The sequence below is a fragment of the Zootoca vivipara genome, chromosome 5 (genome assembly GCF_965207765.1).
Source record: "Zootoca vivipara chromosome 5, rZooViv2.hap1.1, whole genome shotgun sequence".
Lineage (NCBI taxonomy): Eukaryota > Metazoa > Chordata > Lepidosauria > Squamata > Lacertidae > Zootoca > Zootoca vivipara.
Genome location: NC_142588.1, coordinates 95,929,476 through 95,947,208, shown reverse-complemented (window position 1 = coordinate 95,947,208; position 17,733 = coordinate 95,929,476). Strand labels below are relative to the sequence as shown.

Sequence of the window (17,733 nt, the reverse complement as noted above, 5' to 3'; positions counted from 1 at the left end):
GCCTTTGTGAGACCCCCGGGTATAGGGCAGTATAATAATAATAATAATAATAATAATAATAATAATAATAATAATAATAATAATAATGGAAATGGAAGGAGTTCAAACAAAGCAAATTGAGGCTTCCCATTGGAGCCATGGAAATTAATTAAGTGGTAGATTCTAAATCCCTATAGTAAAGAAACAAACAAAGGGGGAAAACCAGGAGTTTTATGTTTGGCTTGTATTTGTTTCTCTGGTTATTTATTTATTGCATCCTATATCCCACCTTTTCTTCGAGGTGGCATACAAGGTTCTCCCGCTCCCCATTTTACCCCCCCAAAAAAAACAACCCTGCCAGGTAGGTTAGTCTGAGAGAGGCAGTGAATGTCCCCAGGACGGACTCAGTGAACTTTGTGGCTGAGTGGCGATTTGAACCCTGGTCTGGCCCAGGTCCTAGTCTGACACTCTAACCACTAGATCACGCTCTCTTAGTTTTGTTGTATCATGTTTATGTCAGTGGCTGCTTTGGGTATCGCACACTGGACCAAAAAGCAGCGTGTAAGTTCTGGCACAAAGAAGTAACATGTTGCCAGTGATGGACATAGCTGTCAAGTACCCCGTTTTCCCCGGGAAACCCCCCGTTTTTACTTACCTTTTCCCGGTGGTCCCCCATATCACTTCGTGTCCCGTTTTTCTCCGATACGTTCTCCAGCCGGTGGCCATTTTTTTTCTTTCTGATTTGCCCTTCTATGGGCACCAAAAATGGCCGCCGACGGCTTCAAAAGTCGCATCTACGCATGTCCAGAAGTGCATAGACATGACTTCCGGTGTCGTCGGCGGACATTTTTGGTGCCCATAGATGGGCAGAGCGACGCCGGAAGTTGCGTCGACGCACTTCCTGACATGCATAGAAGCGACTTTCGAAGCCGGCGGTGGCCATTTTTGGTGCCCATAGAAGGGCACAACGACATCGGAAGTTACGTCGACGCAACTTCCGGTGTCACACGGCTGCCGGCCCTGGATTCTGCAGTCCGGGACTTGGAAGCTAAGGTGATGGAGAGGTGTGATTTTCCACACAACTCACATCGTATGTTGCTGAAAAACTACTGTGGGTTTGTCTGAATTTGGCCCCGTGGCTAATGGGGTGTTTGCAAGCAGGCTTCAACAATTTGTGAAATCCGAACTTTATCAGGGCTTTTCTTGTTGTCTTCCTTACTTAGCACAGTTTCCCTTATGTAGTACAGTGGTCCCTTGGTTCTCAAACACCTTGGTACTCAAACAACTTGGAACCCAAACACTGTAAACCCAGAAGTAAGTGTTCCAGTTTGTGAGCTTTTTTGGGGAAGTCGAACTTGCTCCGTTTTGAGTGTTACATTTCCAGTTTGAGTGCCACACTTCCGATTTGAGTGTTACGCTTAGGTCTGTCTGTTTTTACTATTTATTTTGCATTTTTGTTTTTGCGACTGTGTGTATCTGAAGAAGTGTGCATGCACACGAAAGCTCATACCAAAATAAAAACTTAGTTGGTCTTTAAGGTGCTACTGAAGGAATTTTTTTATTTTGTGTGGAACCCAGTTCAGGTACTGATTGATTGATTGATTGATTGATTGTGTGACTGCGGTACACAGTTTATTGCTTTCATTCTATGGATCAGTGGTCTCGTTAGATAGTAAAATTCATGTTCAATTGCTGTTTTAGGGGTTGTTTTTCAAAGTCTGGAACGGATTAATCCATTTTGCATTACCTTCTATGGGAAAGCAGTGCGCCTTGGTTTTGGAACGCTTTGGTTTTGAAACGGACTTCCGGAACGGATTAAGTTTGAGAACCAAGGTACCACTGTAGAGCCATTGTGAAAAGGTGCTTGCTTGCAAGCCTGAAATCATTTAATGCATCTTTCTCACCCTCTTGTACAGGACTGTGGGGGCCGCCTGTCCGAAGGCGACAACCAGGGCTGCTACCCCCTGGACGGCCACATCCTCTGCAAAATGTGCAACTCTGCCCGGATCCAAGCCTTGACGGCAAAGTCGAGCACTGACCTCTGAACGCCCCCGGGAGCCTCGCGCCACCCTCGCTCTCTCGCACAGCTGGAAGGCCTTGGGGACAAGCAGAGCGGCTTGCTGGGGGCTCCACATCATGGCGTCTCCCCCCCCATGTCTACACTACAGATTTAACTCTTTGAGCCTGCAATCCCTCTTTGCAAGGCACCCTGGGAAATGTATGTCCTCTGGGGTTCTTTCCGAGAGAGGTCTCGGGAAACACCCCCGCGAAACTACAGTTCCCAGGATGCTTTGAGGAATGCCATGACACTTAAACCGGTATGAAACTGGTAGGTGTTTGTAGTGCAGATTAACCCCTCGAGTCCTCGGTTGTCTCCAGGTCCTTCTAGTTTCATCTCTTCTAAATCCAGAAACCCATTAGCCTTTCCTATGCATTTTATCCATTCTGACGCCTCCAGCCACAAATGCTTATGCCTTTTTCTTTTCTTCTTCACATGAGCCATCAGATTCTGAGCTTCTTTGCACATTAATATACCCAGGGGGCGGGGGGGGGGACACTTTATATCTAGTTCTATAGCCTCATACGATAAAGTATTGCAATATTTCACTAGTGCCTTAAAGACAACTATGCAGAGTAAGGAGTTAGGGCAGCGATTCAGGGATGGGAAAGGCGATCAGGGAATCTGCGGGTGCTTGCGAGGAAACTGTGCCCAAGGGCCACCTCCGATCAGTGGCAGAGATTCATGCTCTGGCACCAGGGGTGGAGAGCAAGTCGGGGCATGGCACCCAGCGCCGGGGGGGGGGGGGGCAGCCGCGATGGCACCCCACCGGGATCGTGGTGCCGGGGGTGGTGCGCTCCCCCCGCCCCCCTCTTCCTCCGCCAGTGCCTCCATGGACCCAACTTGCTGGGTTTTCACGGCCAAAATACAGGTTTCAGAGCCGAAACCACAAGCACACCATTTACTGTAATCTCCACCTGCAAGGGGAAAAAAAGGTTTCAGAGGAGAAGGTAAAAAGGACCTCTGGACAGTTAAGTCCAGAAACATACGCTCACACTACAGCTGGAAGAAAAATCTCGCACAGATTTGATACGCAGCAATTCTTAAAGGCTGGAATTTTGCAATTTCCAAAGTCCCTGAGAGACACTTAACTCGTCGTAAGCCTTGTAGGGCAACAGTATTAAGTATGGCCACATGACCTGGAATAACTGTCTGCGGGCAAATGCCGGCTCCCTCGGCCTGAAAAGCGAGATGAGCGCTGCAACCCCATAGTCGCCTTTGACCGGACTTAGCCATCCAGGGGTCCTTTACCTTTTTACCTGCACTACAGCAGTCGCTTTCAACCTCTCTCCCAGAGACCCAGGAGTTTTTGAGGGATCTTTGGATGGGAAGGTCAGTAGCGGCAGCCGAGCTTCCGAGAGGGAAGGCCGGCCTGCCATCTCTACACCCCCCCCCCCAGAGCAGCCTAGTTGGTGTTGCAAGCAGAGGTGTCCCCTGGGGTTTACCCCAGAGCCCACTGCAATTGGCAGATGGGGTCTTCTGCAAATAAGTCAATGTGGGCAAAGGTTTGAAATCTCTGCCCTGCAGCAAAACGCTATAACTTCAGCAACGGGGTCGCTCCCCTTGCCATAAACTCCATAGCATGGTAACCCCCCTCCCCACCTGAAGAGCTGATGGGGGGCCACCTCGGACATGGTCCCTCTGGGAACAAGGACAGCAGGGGGAGGAGAGATCACCCGTCTTCACATTTCAAAAAAAAAAAAAATGGCAATAGGTTTCCTTTGGCTAAAGTCAAAATGTGGATTTAAGTGGAGATAAGAACAAGAGGCTGTTCCACACAATGTTTTATAATTCAATCGTGGTTTGCCTCTCTCCATTAACACAGAGGAACTGTGTCACTCCAGATTGCAGGAAGGTTATCCTCTAGCTGAACTGGGGAGCTGGGATCCTTGCACCTCTAGAGCTAGCTTATCAGGGAGAAGGCTAAGTAAGGACCCTGACACACTAACTTTCTTCTTGCAGGGATGCAAGCCCAACCAATGCTGCACCGCCTGGTTCTCCAATCCTCCCGTTTCAGCGCTTAGACGTTCCTCTCTCTGGAGAAGAGCAGGGCAGCATTTCAGCCTGCTAAGGAGCTGAATCCTTACCGAGAAATGTAGTAAATTAAGCGGAGTGCAATCGGGTGTTACGCTCATAGGGCTTAGTCACCATAGCAGAGTATATTTATTACAAAGCTTTATTTAACCTATTGCAAAGAAAACACACCCACACCTCTCTCTTTTTTTACCAAAGAGACCTTGGCCACGATCTACTAGGAATGCCTTTTGCATGAGCCCTGCAGCAAGGAAGTAGAGCCCCAGGGCATTTTGTTGGTGTCCATTCAGGAGATGTTTCTAGTGGATTGGGCCCCTGGGTGGTGATGGTTGTTTTCCCCTAAAGTATGCAATATTTTTTATTCCTGAAAAGTTTCTAACCTAAGATTACCCTGCACCTTTCCCCCAAATATATAGGATTTATATATAAATTTATATAAAAAATTATAAATGTATGTATGCTTAATAAGAAATATATATGTCTACCATTTTGATTAAACTTTTTATATGTGTAAGTTAGGTCAAGATGAGCCAAGGGCCGTGGGAACGCCCTTTGGATGTTAGACGTTCTGGCGGTTGAGCTGGTGCCTGAACAATTGCACTCTTAGTTTTAAGACAAGTACTTAGCAATCTGTAGACTTAACCCTTGTTCCCACCAATAATCGATAGCAAACCTCAAAAGACACACACACACACACAAACACACCATACAGACCAAGTTTAAAAGATTTGCAATCACCACTCCTTTGCAAGACCCTTTGAAGCAAAAAGGGTCAGGATGAGAATTTTCTCTGCTGTTAGACTGCCTTTTTATTTTATTTTATTTTGCTTCATCATGCACACTCGTTGGAAGGAAGTATTGGTTGTGCCGTAACCCTAATTCCAGTTATTTGGACGTGGAGCCAAAATTAGATTTAGGAGAGAGGTTTCTGAAGCTCAAGGTGCTGGCCAGGATTCCCCCATCAGCTGCGCTTAAGGTAGGATGGGATCCACTATAAAGGAAATCCGCTTGGGCCAACTCTCGCCCTCCCTCATCCAGGTGTTTTGGACCATGTGTCCCGTCGGCCGAAGCCAGCACAGCTTGTAAACCAAAACAGCTGGAGGGAGGCCAGTTTAAGGAAAAGGCTGGATTCATGGAGAGATGTGGGCCTGTGGCTGCTCAGCGGAGCCTCCATGTGCAAAGGCAGTGTACCTCTGAACTCCAGAACGGGGAGCATTTTTCTTTCTAGTGCCTCCGATATATTATTTGCACTCAATTCTTTTCCTTTTCCGCCTTGGCTGCTCAGAGGTAAGTCCTGCTACATTCAGCAGGGCTTCCTCCGAGCAAAGTGAGGTTAGGATTACAGCCTTGACGCAAAGCCAATGCAGATCGGCGATGTCACGGCTTCTAATGCTGTGTTACCAGCAGGAAAAGGAAATGCTTTTGCGAACTACGTCACGATCACAGATCTGTCAATCTTCTTTTGCTCTTTCTTTCTTATCAACAGTGAAGGGACTGGGCGAATTTCTGAGTTTTGTGTCGCCCAGCACTGCAAGGGGTTCGACTAGATGGGCCTTGGGGATCCCTTCCAACTCTACATTTCTATGATTCTCCGAGAAAGGGCACGTATTTGAATGCATAGAATCGTAGAGCTGGAAGGGACCCCAGTGGTCCTCTAGTCCAGCCCCCCTGCAATGAAGGAATCTCAGCTCAAGCATCCGTGACAGAGGGCCCCCCAACCTCTGCTTAAAAACCTCCAAGGAAGGAGAGCCCATTTTCCAAGGGAGTCCGTTCCGCTGTCAATCAATTCTTAGCGCCTTCATTCTCCTCCTGCTGCCCAGTACCGTACATATTTGCCAAATCCCATAGTCCCTTCATTTCATATGAAGGTCAAATGCAGACGCCCTGAGATGCTAATGTCCTCAAACAAGCGGCATCCTTTGGCCCTTTGTGTGGAATCTCAGGGGCGCTGCTGTGCATTTCCAGCTTTGATCGGTCAGGCTTAGAAGGGGCCGGTGTGGGGAGGGGGGGTGAGATCCTGCGAGAGCATTTGACGGCGGCCACCTGGGAAACCGCACGAGTCAGCTTTTTTTTAGAAAAAAAATAAACCGCTTATTGTAATTTGCCAGATCTGATGCACAACTGACAGGCAGCTTCCTGCGAGTGGTGGGGTTACAATAACTCCTGCTGGCCAACCCACCACCAATGCAGAAGGGGGGACGGGGGACGTATCTCTAGCCAGGAATTATATTTAGCCTTTTGGTTGCATAACAGTAGGCCTGCTCCTCTCTCTCTCTCCCCCCCCCTCTCTCTCTCTTTCTCTCTCTCTGTCCTTTCCCTAACAGCCCCTGGCCCCTCATTGATGAGCAAGCTTTATTTTTAACAAAATAAATCAAATATCTGCATCGGGTGGGTGCTGCAAATTTCCCGCACACTGAATTATTTCTCTCCTTTTGAGACTGAGTGCCTCGCGAGAGCTGAGCTTCCCCCACGCCCCATACGATCCGCAGGCAGAAAGCAGGTTGTCAGAATGTGGGGCAAAGCTGCAAAAGTCCTAAATATTTTATCTTTGACAGGCTGTTGGGTTGTTGTTTTTTTGGGGGGGGGAGCTTTTAACATAGAATCACAGAATTGTGGAGTTGGGAGAGACCCCCCAAGGTCTTCTATCCCAGTCCCCTGCAATGCATGGAACTTTTAAATGCCCATGCTATTTTAAAATGTTTAAAAAGAGGGGAGGGGGCGGACTTAATAGCTTCCCCCCCCCAAAAAAAAGCAAGTTTAGACTTAGAATGTTAAGTTAAACAATACTGCATCTGGCCACTTTCTGCAGCAGGTTAAAATGAAAAAGTGAAGTGATCTGGATTTAATCAAAAATGGTTCTCGGGCTGGTGAAGCTATGCCCCGTCAGTGCCACCTCGTTAAGTTTTCTGTTAAAAATAATGATGATGCAAACCGGGGGGGGGGGGGCATGGATTTAAAACAAGTGAATAAAACCAGTTGCAGACAGGACAGTACTGAAAACCCCACTGAGAGAGAGAAATCAAAGCAGCGGGTCAGGATAATTCTGTTTGAATTCCCGTAAGATCTTCCTAGAAATCAAGTTTCTACCCTCTTGGGCCAGCAAATAAATGGGAACACTGTACAGATGGTGCTCCCTGAAGAGGATTTTCTGTGCCTAAATGTCACACTAGAAGAAATTCTTGTATTCTTTGTGCCTTTGACTAGGAAGAAGAAAACTCCCAGTAGAGATCCATCCTTTTTTCTTTTCTTTTTTTTTACTGAGCTATGGGCTGTTGTCTAACACAAACATAGAATCATAGAATCATAGAGTTGGAAGAGACCACAAGGGTCATCCAGTCCAACCCCCTGCCAAGCAGGAAACGCCGTCAAAGCATTCCTGACATATGCCTGCCAAGCCTCTGCTTAAAGACCTCCAAAGAAGGAGACTCCACCACACTCCTTGGTAGCAAATTCCACTGCCGAACAGCTCTTACTGTCAGGAAGTTCTTCCTAATGTTTAGGTGGAATCTTCTTTCTTGAAGTTTGAATCCATTGCTCCATGTCCGCTTCTCTGGAGCAGCAGAAAACAACCTTTCTCCCTCCTCCATATGACATCCTTTCATATATTTGAACATGGCTATCATATCACCCCTTAACCTTCTCTTCTCCAGGCTAAACATACCCAGCTCCCTAAGCCGTTCCTCATAAGGCATCGTTTCCAAGCCTTTGACCATTTTGGTTGCCCTCTTCTGGACACGATCCAGCTTGTCAGTATCCTTCTTGAACTGTGGTGCCCAGAACTGGACACAGTACTCCAGGTGAGGTCTGACCAGAGCAGAATACATAGATAAGGTTGTTTCGAGACCTAAGCCAGAATTTCTCTGAACGTGTTTTTTCTTGGGGGGAATACTTAGATTTCTCCACCTTGCAGTGTTGTCTCCGCCGTTTGGCATTTCCGTTTCCCCAGGCCTAAAAACAAGTCTGAGAGACCGCCCTGAGTTTCCAGGAGACGCACATGGAGACACATGGTGCTCCACAAATTTAGCAGGCCTGTTCCTAGATTCTCAACCCTGCAAGGCAATGCGCTGTGGAAGGAAATGGATGAGTCCTTGTCCCAAACATCAAGTGCAGAGAGGACTCTTGTGCTCGGATCCTGCTTGCAGTTTTCCCACAGGTATCTCGTTGGCCGCTGTGAGAATGGATTTGTTTAATTTATTGATTCAGTCCATTTATATACCACGCTTTATCAAAAGATGTGTGCAACATTAGAAACACATTGCAAAACTTCCATGATAAAAGCACAGCTAAGCCTCTCCCTCTTTTTCATTATCCTGCCCGGGGATTTGTGAACCTAATGCACGTATAGCCAGAGAGTTGCGTGCATGAAATATTTAGGCTCTACTATTTCTGGGGTTGTTTTTGGATTTTGCATTTGTGGGACCCCTTTTAAACATCTTCAGAGAGGCAGGGGTTGAATAAAGAGCATGCTTGCAATAAGGCGGCTGGAATTCTTACTTGTGGAGAATATCCTTGGATGGGGTGGGGTGGGGGGTGGAATAACACTGCATATGCCACAATCCTAATTACTAAAATTAATCTGTGTAATCCAAGAATGCACACATGTTAAGGAGCATTAGAGGAGAAATTAATATTATGGTTTCAGTGTGGAGAACAGGAAGCAGGACTAGATGGGTCTTGGGCCTGATCCTGCAGGCTGCTTTTAAGTTCTTCTGTGCAATCCAGAGGAAGGTTCCTTGCACCATCGCCCGTGAAATGTTAGTTGCTCACGAGCTGCCCCGGGTTCGTGCAAGAAATCATCTTCCTGCTGCATCCCACCCCAATACATTTCAGGCATGTCTACGTAACATAACAACAACAACAACAACAACAACAACAACATGAACAACAACAACAATTTATTATTTATACTCCACCCATCTGGCTGGGTTTCCCCAGCCACTCTGGGCGGCTTCCAACAGAACATTAAAATACAATAATCTATTAAACATTAAAAGCTTCCCTAAACACCAGATCCTGTTGGATCCTGCCAGCGAGGGCCTATCTATTCATTTATTTATTTCCAAAAATTCATACACTGCTTGCTTGTGGGAAGAGCGTCAAAGCAGCTTACAAAAAGATGAAACAATAAAATCGCCAGGGAGAAACTCCCACCATCATTGTTGTTGTTGTTTAGTCGTTTAGTCGTGTCCGACTCTTCGTGACCCCATGGACCATAGCACGCCAGGCACTCCTGTCTTGCACTGCCTCCCGTAGTTTGGTCAAACTCATGTTCGTAGCTTCGAGAACACTGTCCAACCATCTCGTCCTCTGTCGTCCCCTTCTCCTAGTGCCCTCAATCTTTCCCAACATCAGGGTCTTTTCCAAGGATTCTTCTCTTCTCATGAGGTGGCCAAAGTATTGGAGCCTCAGCTTCACGATCTGTCCTTCCAGGGAGCACTCAGGGCTGATTTCCTTAAGAATGGATAGGTTTGATCTTCTAGCAGTCCATGGGACTCTCAAGAGTCTCCTCCAGCACCATAATTCAAAAGCATCAATTCTTCGGCGATCAGCCTTCTTTATGGTCCAGCTCTCACTTCCATACATCACTACTGGGAAAACCATAGCTTTAACTATACGGACCTTTGTCGGCAAGGTGATGTCTCTGCTTTTTAAGATGGAACAAAAGGTTAAAATGGAACAAAAGGTTAAAATACCAAAACAAGTTAAAGCTCACGCCAACTTTCAAAGCAACTGGGAACATTTTTTTCCGCAGGCACCAGAAAGAATGTAGAGAAGGCGCCTGCTAGATATCAATAGGTAGGGAGTTCCAAAGTGTAAAAGATTGAGTTCTTTCAAATGCAGAACAGGGAATAGGGTCAGTTTGGTGATCTCTCCGGTAAACTGGTGTCAAGTTGTTAAGTCCCTCATCCTGTTCTCACAGTGGCCAAAGAGGGAAATCTGCAATCACGATTCAAACACAAGACCCCTAGTTTTCAGCAACTGGGATTCCGAAGCTGTAAACAAAGATTGTTGTTCAGTTCGCATGAGATGGGCAAAGGGTTTGTTTGTTTGTTTGCTGCGAGAAACGAGTTCCAACTGCCGATTTTTATTTTTATTAAAAAGGAAGAGCACAGGCCAGCCATTTTTCATGTTTAGGATTTCTCTCTCTCCCTCTCTCTCCCTCCCTTTTATCTCTAGCATCTTCTCATAAAACTTAGGCATGAGAAAAATGCTTTAATGTGGAACATTCCGTGAACTGAACATCTCATAACTCCTGTGCAAATATTGGCTTGAGCTTGTGGCTCCAGCTGGAGGCAGCAGCCCTGATGTTATTTCTGCGGGGAGGGGGGGAGTTAGGAAGTTTGCATTAGACATTAAAAGTGGGGGGGAAATACCCAGTGGATATATCTCCTCTTGCCATAAATAGAGTCAAAACATCTCTATTTGCAGCTGTGTCTTTAAAAAGCATGATTCTCTTGCTGGGGGAAAAGTGAGAAGGTGGTTGTTCTCTCTTCCCACCCCCAGCTGCTATTGATGGGGCTGTGTGCAATGGTTAGGCAAGGACTGGATAGCCCTTGTGGTCTCTTCCAACTCTATGATTCTATGATTCTTTCTAATTCCTAGTTCCCTTTCGCAGCTCAAATCCATCTCCCAGGTAGTTGTTTCATTGCTTTCCAATATACAGTTGTACCTTGGATCTCGAATGCCTTGCCAGTCAGACGTTTTGGCTCCAGAACACCGCTAACCCGGAAGTGAGCGTTCTGGTTTGTGAACGTTCTTTGGAACCCGAACGTCTGACGCGGCTTCCGATTGGCTGCAGGAGCTTCCTGCAGCCAGTTGGAAGCTGCGCTTTGGTTTCCGAACGTTTTGGAAGTCGAACGGACTTGCGGAATGGATTCCGTTCGACTTCCGAGGTACGACTGTACATGCTTTGAATCACCAAATCTACAGCGGTTACAGTGAGTTTATGTGTGTGCATATTTTAAAATCTATTATTATTATTATTATTATTATTATTATTATTATTATTATTATTCCATGGTTATAAGATGAATAGAAAACTCCAAAGTTGCAATATAAGTATTTTAGTCTAAGATGGACAGGCAGCCCTTGGTTCAAATCTCACCTGTGCCATGAGTCCAAAAAATGTAGTATAAACACCGACAACTGGGAAACACTGGCCTGTGAGCGCTCCAATTGGAGAACATCCTTTCCCAAAGGTGTCATGGGCTTTGAAGACACTCGAACTCAGGACCAAAGGGAGAAACATGCTAAGAGGAAGGCACACTTCGCAAACTCTCACCAGGATCAGCCCCCCCCCCTGGAACCCTATGTCCGCGCTGTGTTGGCCTCCACAGTCACTTATGGACTCACTGTTAAGAAGTGTGCATGCACACGAAAGCTCACACCAGTGACAAACTTAGTTGGTCTCTAAGGTGCTGCTGGAAGGATTTTATTTTTATTTTGTTAAAACCTTGTTTATGGAAGACAATCTTACTCGGCTACGAGGGATCACCAAAGAAGAAGAAGGTAGTCACTAGTACTCACTACTCTCTCAGCGTCATCAACCTTGTCCTGCACACACACACACACACACACACACACACACACACACACCAGCACACTGGCCTGTCTTCCAGAAAACTCTTAAGAAAAGTGAGATTTAGGACACCAGAATGATCTGGGCTGCTGCTTTCTGTCACACAAAGACCAGCGCTCTTCCACTCGGTTATTGCGGCACGAGGATTACTTACTTGTAAAGTGTGCACACAGACTGGGGGGACGATCGTGTCCCCCCCCCTAAACTGAGAGTACTCCTAGCATATTTATAAAAGATATAAAAATGAGATGAATTACTATTTTGTATGCCTGTTCTCTATCGCTACCCTTCCCTGAACCACAGAATCCTGATTCACCAGCATAAACTTTTGTATTCGACAGACACAAAGTGCCTTATCGCTATTTTTTAGGAGCAATCAAAGTATCCCAAGCATATATTTTCTGTACCTTGTTCTTGTATACAATTATACAACTATGTGCCTTTCTGCCTTTTCACTCTGCTCTTTGGGTTATTATTCTTTTGTTGCATCCTTTAAAAAAAAGAATCAATTAATACTTTCCGAAAGAAAGAAAGAAATCCTCTCTTTTTGTAAGAATAAAAATACACAGCATTTTCCGAAGCCTTGCTCTTATTTGGTTTTTTTTTTGATGGGGGGAGGACACAAAAATTGCAGATTGTTTGAAGAACGTTTTAGCGATCCAATAAACTCTTGATACACTTTGGTTGGGCCTGTGTGTGAACCTCCTCTTCCCTTTTCCATTTGCAGCTGCTTTCTTTACTGGGAGCAAAACATGGTTTGTCACTTGGTTGGTTGGGCGGAGTGAGCCTGGGGTGATTTCAGAGGATGCTTACAAAAATTAGGACTTCTCGCAACACCCCAAGTGGTCAACGTTTGCCATTTAGGTCCTCCAACTCCAGCACCCTGCTCCGCACCATTTAAATTTTAAAGTGCATTCTATCAGAGGTCTGGAAATCATATCAGAACTACCTTATTAGCCTACATTTAAAAAAATAAAATTACTATGTGACAAAACATTTCTTTGAAAATCTCTAAATGGTTTATATGAAGTGGTCTCCTTTTCTCAAAGGCAGCAATAGAAGCAGACTTGGAGAAAGCAGACCTTATACAATTAAAAACACAAGGAGAGTCTAGATGCTGGGTCCTGGAGGTCGCCTGCTCTTGATGGGGTTATACTTCCCCTGAAGGAGCAGGTCCGTAGCTTGGGGGGCCTCCTGGATCCTTTGCTGTCGCTCGAGGCTCAGGCGGCCTCAGTGGCCCTGCGTGCCTTCCATCAGCTTCGTCTGGTGGCCCAGCTGCGCCCCTATCTGGACAGGGGTAGCCTAACTCCAGTTTGGTTGTCCAGAAGAGGGCAACCAAAATGGTCATAGGCCTGGAAACAATGCCTTATGAGGAACGGCTTAGGGAGCTGGGTATGTTTAGCCTGGAGAAGAGAAGGTTAAGGGGTGATATGATAGCCATGTTCAAATATATGAAAGGATGTCATATGGAGGAGGGAGAAAGGTTGTTTTCTGCTGCTCCAGAGAAGCGGACATGGAGCAATGGATTCAAACTTCAAGAAAGAAGATTCCACCTAAACATTAGGAAGAACTTCCTGACAGTAAGAGCTGTTCGGCAGTGGAATTTGCTGCCAAGGAGTGTTGTGGAGTCTCCTTTGGAGGTCTTTAAGCAGAGGCTTGACAGGCATATGCCAAGAATGCTTTGATGGTGTTTCCTGCTTGGCAGGGGGTTGGACTGGATGGCCCTTGGGGTCTCTTCCAGCTCTATGATTCTATGATTCTAACTCCTGTCGCCTGTGCTCTGGCAACCTCAAGGCTAGATGACTGCAATGCGTTATACGTGGGGCTGTCTCTGAAGACAGTTCGGAAACTTCAGCTGGTGCAGAATTTGGCAGCCAGGTTGCTCACTGTTTGAACATATTGCACCGATCCTGGTCCGACTGCACTGGCTACCAATTAGTTTCCGGGCCCAATTCAAAGTGCTGGTTTTGACCTATAAAGCCTTAAACAGCTCAGGATCGCAATATCTCAAGGACCGCCTCTTTCCATATGAACCAACCCAAGCCCTGAGATCATATTCTGAGGCCCTCCTTCGTGTGCCTCCTCCTTAAGAGGTCCGGAGAGTGACAACACGAGAACGGGGCCTTCTCTGCAGTGGCTCCCCATCTGTGGAATGCTCTCCCCAGGGAAGTTCTCCTGGTGCCTTCATTACACACCTTTAAGCGCCAGGCAAAAATGTTCCTCTTTAACCAGGCCTTTGGTTGATCTGACTTACATCCTATGCTCTTTTAAAATTGGGGGGGGGGGCTATTGGGTTGTTGTTTTTATTTTTATTAGGTATTTTGTGGTTTCATATCTTGATTTTATTCTGTGAACCACCCTGAGACCCCCAGGTATAGGGCGGTATATAAATTTAAAATAATAATAATAATGCCAAAGGCTCAAATCATCATCATTTGCCTGCACTTCAGCCTAAAGTCCCGAGACACATTACAGCGTTAAAATATAATATTAAAAACAGCTTGCAATCCCAAAAATAAGGGGGGGGGGACAACTCTCCGTTCTCACAGTGGCCAACCAGATGTCCACAAGCATAAGCTGAGCATAGCAGCACACTATTTTAGCTGTATTCAAAGGTAAAGATAATATTGGTTTTAAAAACAAATAGAATTATAGAGTTGGTATTTTGTGGTTTCATATCTTGATTTTATTCTGTGAACCACCCTGAGACCCCCAGGTATAGGGCGGTATATAAATTTAAAATAATAATAATAATGCCAAAGGCTCAAATCATCATCATTTGCCTGCACTTCAGCCTAAAGTCCCGAGACACATTACAGCGTTAAAATATAATATTAAAAACAGCTTGCAATCCCAAAAATAAGGGGGGGGGGACAACTCTCCGTTCTCACAGTGGCCAACCAGATGTCCACAAGCATAAGCTGAGCATAGCAGCACACTATTTTAGCTGTATTCAAAGGTAAAGATAATATTGGTTTTAAAAACAAATAGAATTATAGAGTTGGGCGCAACCCCAGGGGTCATAATAATAGTAATAATTTATTATTTATACCCCGCCCATCTGCCTGGGTTTCCCCAGCCACTCTGGGCGGCTTCCAACAAAATATTGAAATACAATAGTCTATTAAACATTAAGTTTCCCTAAACAGGGCTGCCTTCAGATGTCTTCTAAAAGTCAGATACCGGTAGCTGTTTATTTCCTTGACATCTGATGGGAGGGCGTTCCACAGGCGCCACTACCGAGAAGGCTCTCTGCCTGGTTCCCTGTAACCTCACTTCTGACAGGTAGGGAACTGCCAGAAGGCCCTCTGCGCTGGATCTCAGTGTCCGGGCTGAATGATGGGAGTGGAGATACAGTACTCCTTCAGGTCTACTGGACTGAGGCCGTTTAGGGCTTTAAAGGTCAGCACCAACACTTTGAATTGTGCTTGGAAACATACTGGGAGCCAATGTAGATCTTTCAAGACTGGTATTATGTGGTCTCGGCGGCCGCTCCCAGTCACCAGTCTAGCTGCCGCGTTCTGGATTATTTGCGGTTTCTGGGTCACCTTCAAAGGTAGCCCCACGTAGAGTGCATGGCAGTAGTCCAAGTGGGAGATAACCAGAACATGCACCACTCTGGCAAGACAGTCCGTGGCAGGGAGGGTCTCATCCTGCGTACCAGATGGAGCTGGTAGACAGCAGCCCTGAATGTTTAGTCGGAATCTCCTTCCTTGCCATTTGAATCCATCGGTTCGGGTTGTCCCCTTTGGGGCAGCAGAAAACCAGCTGGCTCCACCTTCCATGTATTTGGTCTCCAAACATGCACACAACTGCCTTGCCTGTTCCATTCCTTTACGGATAAACATGAGGATGCTCCTAAAGCTATCTCTGTGCTTAATTAATGGGTAGCATTTGCCACCAGCATATAAGGCAATAAAGGGTTTTAATGGGTGATTAAATGCTGATTTGGTGGGCTTTAGTTGTTGAAAAAAGCAGCAACTGCCCGCCAGATCTGAACCTGCTAAGGCTGTTCCTGCAGGACAATGACCTAAGCAAGGAAGTCCGACATGCACAAAGCAGGCATTTCGCCTGAGCCTCAACACAGAGCCTTCCTTGGCTTTTCCACATGGACTGGGGTATCTCTTTCTCTTCGCACCAACAAATGAGCTTGGAAAGGAGAAAGCTGCAGAGCAAAGATGCCTTCTTCATAAAAGATGCTGCAGGGAGGAGAGATGCCAGCCCCTTGAACCTCTGCAGCTGTGGCAATCGGTAGCACCATACTCCCCTGGCAGATTTTATTGGGGGAGGAAGCACGCAGCCGTCAACAGCAAAACTTTCAACCTAAATTAGGCGGTGTGGGTTGATGAAGAGGGCAAGCACTTCCCCTTGGGATTTGGGAGGGAATAGGAGGTCCGACCAGAGATGAAACGACTCTATAATTCCGCAGGGAACCAAGATTTAGAATAACAGAATCGTAGAGCTGAAAGAGACCCCAAGGGTCATCTAGTCCAACCCTCTGCAATGCAGGAAACAGCTCAAGAATCCCTCACAGATGGTCATCCACCCTTGGCTTTAAAACCTCCAATGAAGGAGAGCTCGCCACCTTCCGAGGAAATCCTCTCCTCTCTCGCTACAGCTCTTACCCTCTGATAGGTCTTTCTGATGTTCAGTTGGGATCTCCTTTCTTGTAACTTGATGCCATTCCTTTTGGTCCTACCCTCTGGTGGCTCCACCTTCCATGTGACAGCAGCCTTTCAGATGTTTGATGACTATCTCATACTCTTATTTTCTCCAAGCTCAACCGACCCAACCCACGCTGAACCATTTTTATTGGGCTTTCAGGTGATTCCTCCATGTCCGTCTCAGACACAGTCAAACCCCCATCTCCTAGAGCCAGCCTCCTCTTTTGGGAGCAAAGGTTTTGCAATAAGACCTGTGAAAGTTCACCCGGTGTCTAGACTTCCTCATTATGGGACCAAACTGCGGTTGTCAGTCCAGCTACCTTGAAGGGGTGGGTGGGAATCGCCCCTGACCTCTCCCCACCAGCATTGGACGTCCTCTTGAAAATCAGCAGGTCATCATAAGTCTCTTTGCATAGAAGGGCCAAGTCAATAACAACCGAAACTAGGATTCCTATTGCATTTCTCCCACAACAAAACATCAATGTAAATTTTCACAAAGCATTTAAAAAATAGATAAAATCCAGACTCCTTTTGCTCTGCTCACCTCTCCCTTTCTTCCCACCCAGGGCGGCCCTCCTGCCCTCTGCCTGCCCCTCGGAGCTGGCACATCACATGGAGGCAGCCCTTTGTGGCTGCAGTCTCTCCTCTCCTCTCCAGCAAATGTCAAGTGTCCTTGAAAAAGCAAAGATCCCCAGTGTTGAAGCAATGATTCTTCAACATCAACTTCGTTGGACTGGCCATGTTGTTTGAATGCCTGATTATCGTCTTTTATAGTGGCTACTCTATTCCCAACTTAAGAATGGAAAGTGTAATGCTGGTGGTCAACAAAAGAGGTTTAAAGACTCTCTCAAGGCAAATAATGCAGCACAGTCGTACCTTGGAAGTCGAACGGAATCTGTTCCGGAAGTCCGTTTGACTTCCAAAATGTTTGGAAACCAAAGTGCAGCTTCTGATTGGCTGCAGGATCTCCTGCAGCCAATAGGAAGCTGCAGACGCCCCATTGGACATTCGGCTTCCAAAACTAGTTCGCAAACCAGAACAGTCACCTCCAGGTTTGTGGCGTTCGGGCGTCAAAACGCTCAAGAACTAAGTTGTTCAAAAACCAAGGTACGACTGTATAAAAAGGTAAAGGGATCCCTGACCATTAGGTCCAGTCGTGACCAACTCTGGGGTTGCGGCGTTCATCTCGCTCTATAGGCTGAGGGAGCTGGCATACAGCTTCCAGGTCATGTGGCCAGCATGACAAAGCCGCTTCTGGCGAACCAGAGCAGCACACGGAAACACCGTTTACCTTCCCGCTGTAGCGATACCTATTTATCTACTTGCACTCTGACGTGCTTTCGAACTGCTAGGTTGGCAGGAGCTGGGACTGAGCAACGGGAGCTCACCCCATCGCAGGGATTCGAACCGCCAACCTT

The 17,733-nt window shown here is 46.5% G+C and overlaps 1 protein-coding gene across 5 annotated transcripts in view; it reads left to right on the top strand.

Moving 5' to 3' along the window:
* LPP (LIM domain containing preferred translocation partner in lipoma) overlaps nucleotides 1-12,231 on the top strand; it is a 277,203-nt gene extending 264,972 nt beyond the window's left edge. For all 5 annotated transcript variants that reach the window (XM_060274249.2, XM_060274252.2, XM_060274253.2 and 2 more), the window contains exon 11: nucleotides 1,896-12,231. In XM_060274249.2, the coding sequence (XP_060130232.2) occupies nucleotides 1,896-2,024 (129 nt within the window). In that variant the 3' untranslated portion in view covers nucleotides 2,025-12,231. The remainder of the gene's footprint in view (nucleotides 1-1,895) is intronic.
* Nucleotides 12,232-17,733: the final 5,502 nt, after the last annotated feature.